This window comes from Amphiura filiformis, chromosome 20, assembly GCF_039555335.1.
Source record: "Amphiura filiformis chromosome 20, Afil_fr2py, whole genome shotgun sequence".
NCBI classification, from domain to species: domain Eukaryota; kingdom Metazoa; phylum Echinodermata; class Ophiuroidea; order Amphilepidida; family Amphiuridae; genus Amphiura; species Amphiura filiformis.
This window is the reverse complement of record NC_092647.1, coordinates 19,940,539-19,955,343: the sequence shown is the minus strand read 5'-3', so window position 1 is coordinate 19,955,343 and position 14,805 is coordinate 19,940,539. Positions and strand designations below refer to the sequence as shown.

The following is a 14,805-nucleotide window of genomic DNA, read 5'->3' as shown; positions in this document are numbered from 1 at the left end:
AGTCATAAAATACCACGATGAAAACCACTGTGCATGCGTGAATCCCAGGGTCTGCGATGACACAATCACCCTAAGTGTTATATGATCACAGAATTGCTACCTGGGGCAGCGTAACCCATGTAGCTACCGGTTGTCTGTGATCGTGTGCTTGGCATATGCGGGGGCCTGGGGGTCTGAGGTTTGAATCATAGGGTGCCAAGTGACTTCTTTCTTCATCTTCTCTCCTTTTTCGTTTTTTCTATAACTTCCGATAGCAAAAAGCAGGGTTGGGTGTTGGGGTTACGATCACATCTTCCATAGGGGGTGTAAGGATTTCTACTAGAAAGCTAAAACATAGTACACTGGCAACTTTTATGGCTCATTTTGTGGGAGTAGGTCGCAAATGTACAGGATGTAAAGGGATACAGATGCAGAGGATGTATTAAAAGGAATACAGGACAAGGAAGTATAATGTATACAAAAAATCAAAATTAAGTCGCACATGAGTGCGAATGGCTGACTCATTGCTAATATTAAAAATAACTAGGAAAGTGATTGTTTTTAGACATAACAATAAGTTAATTGTGGTGAACTTTGTTGATCATACCAACATTTGAACTTCTGCCAGCTTTGTCTAAAGATCAGCTGAAAATATCTCGGGATTATATAGTCTATAATTAATGTAAGTTGCTTCTGTTGCTTATTTCTTGATGTGTATGGTTGTGGGGTGTGTGTTCGCCGAGCCATTCAAAGCGATGACAAGATATAGTTTCTCACATTCAAAGTGAGGACAATTTGACAAAGTGAGGTCAAAATCCAAGTCCTCGCTTTGTGAGTATGCGCATTGGATAACACTCTTCCTATAGGGGGTATAGGCTAGTATCTTACTTTGTATGTTACATGCGTTTACAGACAAGGTTGAATGTGCTAAAAATGTCCTCACTTTGAATGCCATTACAAACCCCATTTACACACATGTGTACCACAAGTCCTCGCTTCAAATGCCCACGCATGGGGGTGTGCATGAAAGGGTGTTGTATGTGTGTTTGTGTGTATGGATATTATAAAACCTTTGGGGTGGTTACATGTAGGGGTTTGTTTATAAAAATGATGGCAAATAAGGACACACATATGAAAAATCTGTGTTACAGCAGTGGCAACCACCAGGAATTTTGGGGGGGGCATGAGGGGAGGTGGCAAAGTGAATTTCAGAGGGGGCAAAATCAACCAATTTTGCGCAAAATTGCTGCAAAAAGTGGAAATTATCGTAATTTTGAGTTTTCACTCAGGGGAACTGGGGGGCAAGAGTTTTGACTGGGGGGCATTTCCCCCATGCCCCCCTCTCCGTGGTACCGCCACTGTGTAACAGTAGATACCAGTGTTTACTCAGATTCAGAGGCTGTACGTCACAATTTTGAATCAGTAAAAATTTGGTGCACAAGTAATCAAATTTACAAACATTTTGCCTGGCTTTCAAAATATGGCTAGATGACAAGCAAACAATTTTTCTTGGCCTAAGTAATTTCATAACACATTGATATTATATTTTTATCTATATAGATCAATATTACTAATCATGATCTTCCAGTATTACCTATTACCAAGCCTACTACTAGTACAAGTAAGGAGCAACGCAATAATTGTAAATGGGGACTACACATGGTAAGTTAACCCTATGAGAACTACCTGCCGATTGGCCAAAATTAATATTGAGTCCAATTTTGAACCAATCAAGGAGGGTATTAATAACATCATCAACAAGTGCAAATTTGACCATAAATAGTTTAAAGCCTAGTCATGATTGGCAATTGAAATGAGCATTTCAAGTTATCAACCAATCAGAAATGCTGTTAGATGACCAGTAGTGTCAAGGGGGTTAAAGAAATATTGTAAGATTTGCACAAGAAGCAACCCTCAATTTTTATCAAAATTTTGACTTTTGTACAATATACCATGCAGTATCCTGTCAAAAACAAGGCTTAAGGTACTGTATTTATCACAAAATATAAGAAGTTTCTAATAAATCTGGGGAACTCAAGATGAAATCAGCCAATCAGATTCAATGATACACACCAGGCCTTGCCGTCTAGATTTCAAAGGCGAGCGGTCACTCCTGAGACAAGATTGGTATTCTTGCCTCATGGTCAATCACTCGCTAGAATGATGCTAGGCGAATGGTCAAATCACTCTCTAGTGGTCAAATCACTCTCTAGTCTGAAAGATCATTTGTACCAATACACACTTAAACGCACTGTTGACACCCTCTCATTCGTTTTCAGGGATAACGGCTAACTAACTTATTACCATAAATTGAATACATATTGAAAAAGCTGAAACTTGAATGTAAATCAGATTAAATTTTGGGTGATTTGCAGCCAGCGATATTTAGTTTCTATAGTGAGTGGAAAATGGCTCACTAGAAATTGAGTTTGGCGGAGCGGTGGTGAGCGAGCGAGAGCGAGGCCCCGGGGAGCAAGGCCTGCACACATTCACAATCAAAGCAATTATGAATGAATAGCCAATTTTCTTTCATCTTATCTCATTAGTTTCAAAAATCTGACCATCAAGCCTTGAAATAAGTAGACTGGAACCAGGAGCAATTTGTTTTGAACATTCTTGTAAAATCCCAGTGAACCAGGAGCAATTTCTGAAGAAACAGGAGCAATTTTCAATATTAAATCCTTTTCTGCATATACAATACAGCATACCAGTACGATTGCATCAAGTGCAAAACTGTAACCAGGAGCAATTTATTTTAGAAAATTGCTCCTGGTTCATGTGAATTTTACAAGGACCAGGAGCAATTGGTGGCTTTACGAGGGTAAATTTGCTCCCCGCGCCCGCTTATTTCAATGCTTGCTGACCATGCCCCTTTAACTAACAGTTTCACCTTAAACCTACATTTTCATTACAGTGATTGTCGGTGCGACTGTTCAAGAAATGAGTCTGATAACACTGCAGGTAAGATATTAAATAGTGCTACTTCTAAGAAGAATCCAAATCAGGGTATCTTACTATAATTTGCCTTATGTTGCGTGTATGTATGCGTGTTGGTAAAAGGCTCCCTCAGTTTTCATCCGAGCCTCGCCAAATTCGAACGGGGGATGTAGAAAAATACGGGGAGTGTCGTAAGCTACCTTAGGTCGAAATCGGAGGTCGAAGGTCAAAGGTCAAATTTTAAACTTGGTCCAATTGGGCTGTAACTCGGAGGGTGGACTCCTTGATGCGAGGGGAATGCGGAGGTCACATTTGGTTGAGATCGGTAAAGGATTGGGCTCAAAATCGGCGAAATTGTGATATTTTGTTTGTTTTATCCAAAATCCACAGTATGGTATATTGCACCCTGAATGCCCTCTCTGTTAATCTATAAATAGCTCTGATGATATGTTCTGATCATGCTGATACATGTATAGGCCTTGCACAATATACCAACTCTTGCTATCAAGCCAATGTCTTCCACTGTGGGTTTTATATTAACCCATTAAATGAAGGAAGAAAGCAAGTTAGTCAGTAAAACAATAAAAATATATTTATTAATTGATGTAGTTAATTACCGGTAAATAAGTGATGTCATCTGAGGTCAAAGGTCATCCAATAGGTCATCCAGGGTCAAAGGTCATAAGGGGTCAATGGGGTGAAACAGTACACTATCAGCTGGATTGAGCTTAAACTTGGTAAAATAAAACTGAGGAATCAGGCTATGATAAATCAAAGTCCCCAGGATTTAGACCTATACCACTTTATGCTGGTGATTGTATTAGGCTATACATTAACCCTTTAACTGAAGAAAGAAATGGTCAGTTAAATAAATAAATTCATTAATTAATTAATTGTCATCCGAGGTCAAAGGACATAAAACAGGTCAAAGGTCATGTGGGTCCGGCTATGTTGCTGTTATGCATATGGGCATATTGAGCTTAATAATCATTTACGCATACGGGTATTAACTCTAGTTAGCTACAATTTGACAAGTGCCTGTCATTTTCACCAATACTGCCTGTCCAAAATTCAACCCTGCAATCTTCTCCTTCTGAGGGTTCAGTCAATATATAATTGCTCTTGCCTTAATTTATTGGCCTAGTCTTGTTTTAAGTTCACAGAATGGCGTTTAATTAAGCGAAGTCGAATTAAAACCAGATTGTCAATGGGGAGAAAATTTTTGGCCAGGCGTATAAATGGGTTTTTTACCCTTGTGTATAATATGGGTTAAGCCATTGATCCACTTGGGAGTTACGCACATCAGTGATTTCAGATATGCGTTCACCCATGTAAAAACAGGTGCAGGGTTTTGATGCAATCATAATGGTTTTGTTAAAGGGTTTTGTTGTTGCTATGATACAACCAATCACTTGGCATAATTGTAGCTGGTCAAATGCAGGCGGGTGTTTTGACTCATTCATATCATGTTTTATCATCGAGAGATCAACTTCTATTGAAAAACCCACCCTCCACGCCCAATAAATGTACATGTTAAGTGAAAGTAAAGTAACAGTGAGTCATGTATAAGTTTACAGGTTTTAGTGGAAAGTAAGAATAATCAATTGGTTATAAGTTTTACGTAACTTTGAAAACATGTTTAATGCTAAATTATGCGGTTTAAATTAACACAAACATTAAATGTTTTATCAGAGCGTTAAACGTTTTCAAGTTAATCATTTGAAACAGAAATATCATAATAAATGTCAAATGTTCACTTCAAATTCATGCATAACAATATAAGAATTGAAGTAATATAATCAAGCCTTGCAGGCTTAATTGAATTGAATTTAATGGCTTAACATGTTTAATAAAACATGTTTATCATAACAAGTGGGTACACAGATAAGATAATAACTCGCAAGTCAGCAAGTGATTATAATTGTGAATTCCAAGTTTAAGTCTAAAAGCTTACAATTGTGTATACAGAAATATCACAATAAATGTCAAAATGTTCACGAAATGAGGTAACTTCAATTCATGCATAACATAAGAATTGAAGTAAAGATTATCAAGCCTTGCAGGCTTAATTGATGGAAATTAATGGAATGGCTTAACATGTTTAATAAAACATGTTTATCATAACAAGTGGGGACACTAAAGATAACTCGCAAGTCAGCAAGTGATTATAATTTTGCATTCAAGTTTAAGGGATCCAAAATGAGCGTTTATTGCGTTTCGACAGTATTTTTGTGGGACATGAGAGCACCTCAGACCTATCGAATTGCATTCTGAATCTGAAGCATGTCTTTCTGATATCAAATAATTTTCATTTTTGAAAATCACAATATAATACAAATTTTATGACAAATTATAAAAATTTGATATTTTTCACATTTTTTATATATATCAGTCCTCGAAGTAAATTATATAAATCTAATGATATATTCTTAAAGTGTATGTAGCAGTGAGGAATAGCCGACGGTCAATTGAAAATTTTGACCTTTCATATTGAAGATATGGATTTTTTCCCAAAAAGACCTAATTTTTTTGGTGTTTTGGGGAAAAAATCCATATCTTCAATACTAAAGGTCAAAATTTTCAATTGATCGTCGGCTTTTCATCCCACCTACATACACTTTAAGTATAAATCATCAGATTTATAAAGTTTACTTCAAGTACTGTTAAATATCAAAAATATCAATTTTAATGATTTGCCATAAAATGTGTATCAAATTGCTAATTTCAAAAAATCAAAATTATTTGATATCAGAATGACATTCTTCGTATTCAGAATGCAATTCGATATGTCTGATGTGCTCTAATGTCCCAAAATAAATACTGTCCAAACGTTCATACCCCAGCCCTTAAGTCTAAAAGTTTTCAATTGTATAGACTTGAGCCTTAAACAATGCATAGAGCGGGCGTGTTAAACTAAAGATGTCTCCCAGCACAAAACACTGGAGAAAAATGGTTCACAATGGAAAGGAGAACCAGACGTATAGAAATAAGGTAATAAGTCAACAAGTTCAAAATAAGTTTGATATGACTTTGAATTCATAGCAAATTCTAAAGTCTGAAAATATGTAAGCTAAATAATTCGACAAAAAAGAATGTTTCTGTTGGCGTCAAGTAGGCACTTTATCATAAAATCAAAAAGTAGCCAAAGTTAAAGAAAAAGCACTTTACCACTGTCTACCAGGTTTACTGCATAATCAAAAACAAAAACAAAAACAAATCAAAAATGGTTGTTGAAGTTAAAGACATAAGCCTGGTACATGTATGTCAACAGTTTCCTAGGCATTGTGGTAAATACATACCAATTAACTGTACCTATCGGAAATAAATACATGAAATGATTGAAGCAAAACTTTTCATGTCCATAAACGAAGACGCATACATGCAGTTATTTTTCGCTTTCAATGATATTCTGCATTAATTATATGCATTTATGACAAATCATGGCAAATGACATGGTCATTATTTGAAATATGCGTAAAGTATTGAATTGAGTGTTATAAAATACACACGATAATGATTCCATATGGCGATGGCCTTTCAATTAGCGCGTGATAGTTTTGTCTGCGTTTTGGGACCTTTTTGGGCTCAATTATAGGCCTATGGTATAAGATATATAGTGCTAATTAGCAAATATTAGAAATATGATGAACCCCAGGGATGATGAACAATGGTATATGGTAACTTGTGCCCTTAATTAGCGCAAATTATGGTCATGTTTGGCTTTGGGGCATTTATCATAGGGAATAACATGTGCCCGGAAATGGCTGCGGATTATGGTCTTGTCCGGGTCATGGGTCACTTTCCCATGGAATCTAGAAGTTGTTAGATTACTATAGTGCTAATAACGTCATAAGAAATAATGTGCCTTTAAATACGCGCAGATTATGGTTGTGTCTGGTGTCAGGGCATTTTTCTTTGGTGTGAGATACTTAAGAAATCCCATAGAGGATATTCTTTATAAATAAACCAAATGATCTCTCTGTTGGTATAGAACATGACCACCACAAAAAAGTGTTGTCTCCCATGTTTGTTGTTTTTGAGTTCATTGACAATTTGTCCAATTTGAACAGGCATTATTTTAAGATTTCAGTATCTGTCAAATGCAGTAATCTTGCCTGTCCCAGGAGCAGATTCGGTGCTGCTATAGGAGCAAACTGCTAAAATGATGGGCATTCAGGTAGCTTGCTAAGACCAGGCGCATACTCAGGATATTTTTTTGACCGGGCTAATAATCAGGGGGTCTGTAATATATAAAATAAATTGGCCATGAAGCAGCCATCACATCGCACTTGCGCAGTGGAGCGCAGGGGGATGTGCCCCTCAGAAGTGAGAAACTTTTGCAAAATGAAGACATGAAGCCATTTTGGCAATATTATAGTGCAAAACTTTTAGATTGAAAAAGCCAAAAATTTGTGATATGACTCGACATCTTGGGGGGGCAGAGGTGACCCCCGATCATTTTGCAAAAAGAGGAGGAAAAAGAGAAAGGGAGGAAAAATACTTTCCTGATCAATTTTTTTCTGTACATAATTTACAGGAGTGTTCACACCAAGTGAGTATTTCCAAACTCCAGACTGCTCAACCACCATACTTCCTACTTGTAATTATCATATTCCAATTGACATACCTTGCAAAAACGATTGGCGGTGTTGTATGTCCGAAAGCCTAAAATCATGTCGAAATCAAAATCTGACAATTGACATTGGAAAATGCAATGGAACTTCTCCAGATTGTTATGAATATCATGTAGATTGTGACTGTGAAGAAACGTCAAAAACCACTGTGAATTTGCTCACAAAGTAAGTAACCTGGGGGCTCAAATTATTTTTTGGTGGGATGTGCCATCTGAGTTGCAGAATCTTACCCCATATCTAGGCTACCAAACAAGGTGTCTGTAAAACTAAGACCTAAAACCTGTAAAACTAAGACCTGTAAAACTAAGACCTAAGACCTGTAAAACTAAGACCTGGAAATATATATGAAATAAATTAATATGTCAGTGTTTGTAGCAGTTTAGACTAAATCTGAGTTGTAGGAAGCCGTGTAGGAAGTGGTTGTTGTTGACCATGGGCTTAGAAACCGACACAAGCAACATGTAGGCGATAGAGTTCAGTTATTTATCAAATGTTTTTGTCTTTTTATTAAGATGTGGAAAATATCAAAACATCATGCCTACCGTGCCAAATTTAATGCTAGAAAAAATCTTGATGAGATGGTAGTTGAATATCAAACTTGACTTTCAGGTGTGAATATAGTCTGTAGAATAAACTCTGCTGTACTGGGGTGTCTGTAAAACTAAGACCTAAGACATGTGGAAGACATGCCCTCTATCTTCCATACATGGAGTGAGAATTTCAAATGAGGTAACCTGAATGGATGACTCCATTTGAAATCTACACTCCCTATGTGGGAGATTAAGATCATGTATTCAATAAAGGGGTACATGGACTTCACCTAGAAGAGCCCCATTTCTTAAAATATTTGATTCTCTTTCTCTGCAGAATTCTCTCCAAGTATGGTGCTGTTATAGGTGCTGTTATAGGAATATCACTTGCATTAATCATTGCGGTTCATGCGTTCTTTGCTTGTAAACATCACAATAAAGCCACAGAGACTACACAAGTCAGAGATACAAGGTAAGATGCCACACTGTCAGTGATGTCTCCCCCGATCAATCTGAAAATTGAGAAAATCCCATTGAAAAATTGCAGAAAGACCGATTGTGCAATTCATCAGGCTTGTAGATAATTATAATTTGGAGTTTTCATATACAAAACCAAAATTTTTGACACTGACCTGACAGTTTCGTATGTCTTGGGCGACATACTTCTTCAGAGTCAGAGTTCTTCAGAGTTCTGTATATGAAAACTCCAAATCATAATATATTCGTTATCAAGCATTTTCCATTTTTATAACATTGATGTTAATTGAGATGAAAAAACAAATAAACTTGAAATTGACCTTAGAAGTTTGAGAATTAGAAGCAAAACGATAGACAATTTGTATTATGTTATTTTATTACAGGGTGAGCACATTGAGCACAGATTCAGAAGATTATGTGGAGATAGATGCGAACTTACCTACTCGACCTAAATACCCATCAGGTTTGTATAGAAACTTGCTAACTCTCAACTCTCAATTTTTAAAACATGTTTAAGGAAAATAAAAATATTGTTGGTGTTTTGACATGCTGTCTTATGACGATTTTTGGGTAAAATGAGTTATATAACTTTCAAAATTTTATGAATGAAACTCTATATATTCACAAAGTTTTGAGACCTTAATGCAATTAGTTAATGAAATATGGCACTAATTTAGTGTGATATGCTATGCAGTGGTGGCGCAAGGAAATTTTTTCAAAAAACATTGGGGGGGCAAAGTGAATTTCAGGGGGGCAAATTGGCAAAAAGTGGAAATTTACGTGATTTTGGGAGTTTTGCCTCAAAATGGGGGGCAAGAAAAATACCCCCTTGCCCCCCTTGTAGCGCTGCCACTGATGCTATGGTTTTTATGTACCGCCTGCATGAAAACTTCATTCTGTGATTTGGCATTCAGTCGTATCATGATACCAGTACGTCACCATAGGCCACATAGTCTGTGTTACAGACCGTACAGGCCCGTAGCCAGGGGGGGTTCGAGGGGTTCGATCGAACCCCCTAAAATTTTGACACAAAAAAGGAGAACATGGGAAATGTGGTTGAAATGGCCATTTTAGCACAAAAATTGTTATTTTTCTCGCGCTTCGCGCGAATTTTCCTATTAATTTTAGGCTCAGATTTATAGCGGGACGATTTGAAAAATCCCCCGACGCCCAGTTTATGTAGGCCTATGACTTAATTTAATGCTATAAATACAACAGAGTCATTATTTGCCTCTTTGTCTCATCTAGATTTGAAGATTTTTTAAACATTATTTGGTGTGCAAAAAAGCGATAACGAGAAAGCTTAGTTCCCGGGCTTAATAGTTCAGAGATGAAGGGAGTGATCAGTGATATAACATAGGAAAATAAGGTAGGCCTAATTGATAATATTTGTGATGAAATAACGCACCTGATTAGCAATTTTTTCTTGTTTTTATCGAGCTAATTTGCCTCTTTGCTATACATGTAATATATCCATTTATTCCTGATAATAATGTAAAAATAATGCACCAAATGCCTTCAATTGGGACTTCATTTTTCAAAATTCTTCCAATTCTGAGGGGGCACATCCCCCTCAGACACCCCCCTGCGCCTGATTTGCAACTTTTTCTTGTTTTAATCGCACTAATTTGCGTCTTTGCTGTAATATATTGAACCAATATGTTGATAATAATGTACAAATGGTGCACCATGTATGCCTTCAATTGGGACTACATTTTTCAGCTCAGACACCCCTATGCCTGATTTGCAACTTTTTCTTGTTTTAACCGTGCTAATTTGCCTCTTTGCAATAATAAATTGAAACCATATTATTTCTGATAATGATGTAAAAATTGTGCACCAAATGCCTTCAATTGGGACTTCATTTTTCAAAATTCTCCCATTTCTGAGGGGGGAACATCCCCCTCAGACACCCCCCTGCACCGCGATGCCCGCTACGCGGCCATTACTCATCAATTACACTTAACAGAAATCTGCAAAAACGAACCCCCTAACTCGGAGGGCTGGCTACGGGCCTGCCGTATACCTATATTATCCATAGGGAGAGAAACTACTGGGAACCACACACTCTCTGAAACCTCACAGTTAAAAGGCTAAAATGTTTTCCATAATTCCATGGTCCAGACCAACCTTAAGGAGAAGATTCCATAAAATAGCTAGCAAATCTGCCAAATTGCCCAAAACATAATGTTTTCAAAACATAGTGTTTTTCGTGCTAAAAAGGAAAATGCACAGGGCAATTATCGCCCCAAAAATTTAGGGGGGTGCCCCATTGCCCCCTTTCCCTGCTTCCGCCGCCTATGAGACTGAAACTTGAACTTGATGTACAATGTAGCCAATGTTTTTTAAAGCCTTAATGTACAATCTTTTTAAATTTTTAGATTTCTTTTTTCTTCCAAAATGATAGTTCCCAATACATTTGAATGCGAAAAACATTGGGTATTTGCAAAGAAACAACATCATAAACTTCACTTCTATCACTCAAAATATCTTGCACGTTTTGGATGAGGATGGCGAGTGCAGCCTCAAAATTAGTCTCCTACGCAGCCAGTTTGGTTACGCTGTGGAGGGAGCATGCCAAATTGGATTCATAGGAGACTATGATTTACGATCGCTCCTACATATTATCATAATCTGAAAAATGATGATAATATGTCAGACCAACAGAAAATCATCCCGTTTTACTACAAATAGGGCGAATTTGACAGTTTACTCATAGATTTAAGTTGGAACATGTGTAAGTATTACAAATATGCTAAAAATCGGTTTTGAAAAAAAAAAAATGTATAATGAATTTTTTTTTACATTTTAGCCTATTTTAAGGCTATCCCAGCAAAAAAAAAAGAGATTATACAAAAGAGTTATATTAAACAGTGATAAACATGTACTGGTTTTGGTTTCGGTCAAAATATTTTAACAGCATTTATAGGTCAGATTATATAACGGTCATGAACATGTTTTTAAAACATTAACATTCCAGGAAATGTGTAGGTTCAAAAGTAGGTTAACTGCTATCTAGCCACAACCCATCAGCTTTAGGCAAAAAAAAGAAGATTATTTTCTTGTCCTCCACCGACTGACCCTAATCTGGAAAACCTGAAAGGTTTTTTTTTTGTTTTACTGTACAAATGAATACCGACCCTAATTTTAGAAATTCCAGAAATTCAACATTTTTGACATCCTGAAAAGTTTTTTTACAGTTTCTACACACTTCTAAACTGTTTTCAGAAGTGGTAAACATAAGAAATATCCCAATTCACAACTATTTGGGTTATTTATTAAAAAACAGGGAATAAAAAACTTCAACAAAAAAAAAAAAAAAAAAAAAAAAAAAAGGGCATTTCGTGATCCACAGCCTCATCCCCCACTTTTCTCAAAAAAGTTGAGATTTTTATATCACTGGAAACCTATGGCTACATAATGTTTATGTACAAAATATTTCTTGCAGTTAATTTGTTTACCAAAGATATCGTGAAATTTTGAATTTCGTTCTGATGCACCAGAACGAAATTACAACGCATTGTCTATGGAGCAGTGTAATACACATAATCATGCATAACTCGCAAACGCAGAATCGGAATCAACTGAAATGTTGGGAATAGGCTTTTTTCATGGATATGTACTGAAAAATGTCATAAAAAGAGGATGCTAGGATCACGAAATACTCCTTTAAGCTAATTAAAGGCATAAAGTTTTGACTTTGACCTTTAAAAAAAATCTTTTAAAAAATCCCGACCGACCCACCCAATTCTTAAAAAATTGTGGAGGACAAGCAAACAATCTTTTTTTGGCCTTACTGTTATGATAAAAGTATACAGCTGTTATACCTTAATATGTCTTGACATTAAAAAAAAAACTACAACATTGTAAAAATGTTGTCAGAATGTTATTATAAAATATTTTTGGCAAACATTTTTGCAAAATATTTTGTCAACACCTAAATAGCTATACCTTAGAATGTTTTGCAACATACTTTCTAAATGTTCTTGAATGTCATTAAAACATTTTATACCCTAATAACTCAACCTAAAAATGTTTTCTGTATTAAATGTTTTGTTTGCTGGGATGCTGATAATCCAACCAGGAAAATTTCAGATAATTTGGTATTCTGTTATGCCAGAGTCAGTTACTACCCAAGTAACTTTAGTAAAAGTTCTTTTTTGGAAAATTTTAAAAACTTAAATTTTTCATCCATTTTTTAATAGCCAGCAAATGCAAGTCAGAGGTCCAATACTGTCATATCCTGGTATCGTGGGTTGTATTGTTTGGATTGAACAAGAAATACTTCCTATATAGCTTCCTTTACAGCATCATTGGCATGAGCTTCTAAAAATAACATGAATTCAGATGCAAAACATGATGTATCCAAAGGCTACCTTTGATATTTACTAATTAGAGGTTAATAATAACTGTGCATCGGTTATTTAGAGGGCATTATGAAAAATCTAAACATTTTGCCTTTGGAGAACTGAGGAATATTTGCAAGGGATATTCCAAGGTCCAAAAAGCAAAATGTTTAGATTTTCCACAATTCCTGCCATATTATCGATGCAAATATATCAACCTCATTCATAACTGTCACATTCATCTCTTACAAAATAACACAAAAAGTTTGCAAAAATAAACAATTTTTACATTTCCCCTTTCCAAATATCGAACAGGCTAAAACACAATGACCAATATCAAAGGTGCTAATCACAATCTGTGCAAATATGGCAGCATGCAATCCCAATTACGATGGGCAAGTGGAATTTTATACCCGGCGGGTTAGTGGAAATGTCTGCAAGGCCTGGTCCAAACGCATCACACGAGGGCACATTATTCTAATGCAATAAAGTGCCCTTGTTATGTCTGAAAAAGCGCGACATATTCTAAACAATGACAGAATTATTCATATTATGGTTATTACTTCCTTATCTTTAGCATGTTTCAATAAAATATCTTTAAATGTTATTTTTTTCAGTGATTAAGCATACCAGTGTAGACAGCTCATCATTTGAATATGACTACACAGACTGCAGATCACCAGAATACAACGGTAACACCTTCCCACTCTCATCCAGCGAGAAATACGCAAATCAAGCTGTTCTCAATCAAAGACTGGCCACCATCAACTGATGTAGTGGTTTGTGTCATGATTTACATTTCAAATGACTGTGACTGGCCACCAACTGAAATTGTGGTTTGGGCCACGATTATACATTACATTCATGTGATTGTGTGACAATTTTATTGCAATGGGCATAGCATGTGACCAATCATCAAAAACTGGCCACCAACTGATATAGTGGTTTTGGCCACGATTATACATTACATTTCATATGATTGTGACTGGCCACCAACTGACATTGTGGTTTGGACCATGATTATAACATTACATTCATGTGATTGTGTGACAATTTTATTGCAATAGCGTGTGACCAATCATCAAAGACTGGCCACCAACTGATATAGTGGTTTGTGTCATGATTATACATACATTTCAAATGACTGTGACTGGCCAGCAACTGAAATTGTGGTTTGGGCCACGATTATACATTATGTTTCAAATGGTTGTGTGACAATTGAGTGGCCCAGTATAAAAACGGCCCATGGCACATTTTTGAAAAATAGAGGGTGCTGTTGAAAAATGTCAAAGGTCATCAAAGGTCATCCATACAAACATAACACATCATGAATGTAACTCGGGAATGTTGTCAATTTAATCTTGTAAGCATCAAATTTCTTATGTATTTTGTTGAACATTCGTACATTTACAGTGCCGATTTCTCCCAATGGCGAAAAATATGCCATGGGCCGTTTTTATACTGGGCCACTCAATTTTATTGCAATGGGCATAGCATGTGACCACTCATCAAAGCCCGGCATCAAATTTGCCGGTATGATTCGATTATACTGACGCCTGGGACTGATGCCCTCAGTTGGTCAATGTTTATTTAGGTTTAGGTGATGCACAATTAACTGCTGAGGGATGAGGAAAAGTAACAGCGCCCTCATATTTGAACCATCACGTCATCACATATTTATACACATCGCCAATCAGACAACAGCAGCCTCATCCAAACAATTTAAAAACATACATATGTGACAAAATCTGAAGGTGGCAAATTTGAAATTGGAGGCAAAAATATGGAACCAAAAACAATAAAATACTAGTAACATAAGAAAATAGACATCACAAAACTTTATTACTTTAGAACCAAGTTTGCTAGAGCTTTGACGTTACTGAACATTTGACATTGCAGTAT

General features: G+C 36.3%; 1 protein-coding gene across 1 annotated transcript; it reads left to right on the top strand.

The window, feature by feature from the left end:
- Window positions 1–413: 413 nt before the first annotated feature.
- On the top strand, window positions 414–14,226 carry LOC140141908 (uncharacterized). Its single transcript, XM_072163785.1, has 7 exons — window positions 414–661; window positions 1,540–1,641; window positions 2,894–2,940; window positions 7,454–7,715; window positions 8,418–8,552; window positions 8,941–9,020; window positions 13,521–14,226. Exons 2-7 carry the CDS (start codon window positions 1,556–1,558, stop codon window positions 13,673–13,675), a joined length of 765 nt encoding a protein of 254 aa, XP_072019886.1. The 5' UTR covers window positions 414–661; window positions 1,540–1,555; the 3' UTR covers window positions 13,676–14,226.
- The last annotated feature ends 579 nt before the right edge of the window (window positions 14,227–14,805 follow it).

Coding starts and splice junctions, on each gene's coding strand:
- LOC140141908 (XM_072163785.1), top strand. CDS start 1,556: ATGATCTTCCAGTATTACCTATTACCAAGCCTACTACTAGTACAAGTA. Junction 7,716..8,417: donor ACTGTGAATTTGCTCACAAA/GTAAGTAACCTG, acceptor CTTTCTCTGCAG/AATTCTCTCCAAGTATGGTG. Junction 8,553..8,940: donor ACACAAGTCAGAGATACAAG/GTAAGATGCCAC, acceptor ATTTTATTACAG/GGTGAGCACATTGAGCACAG.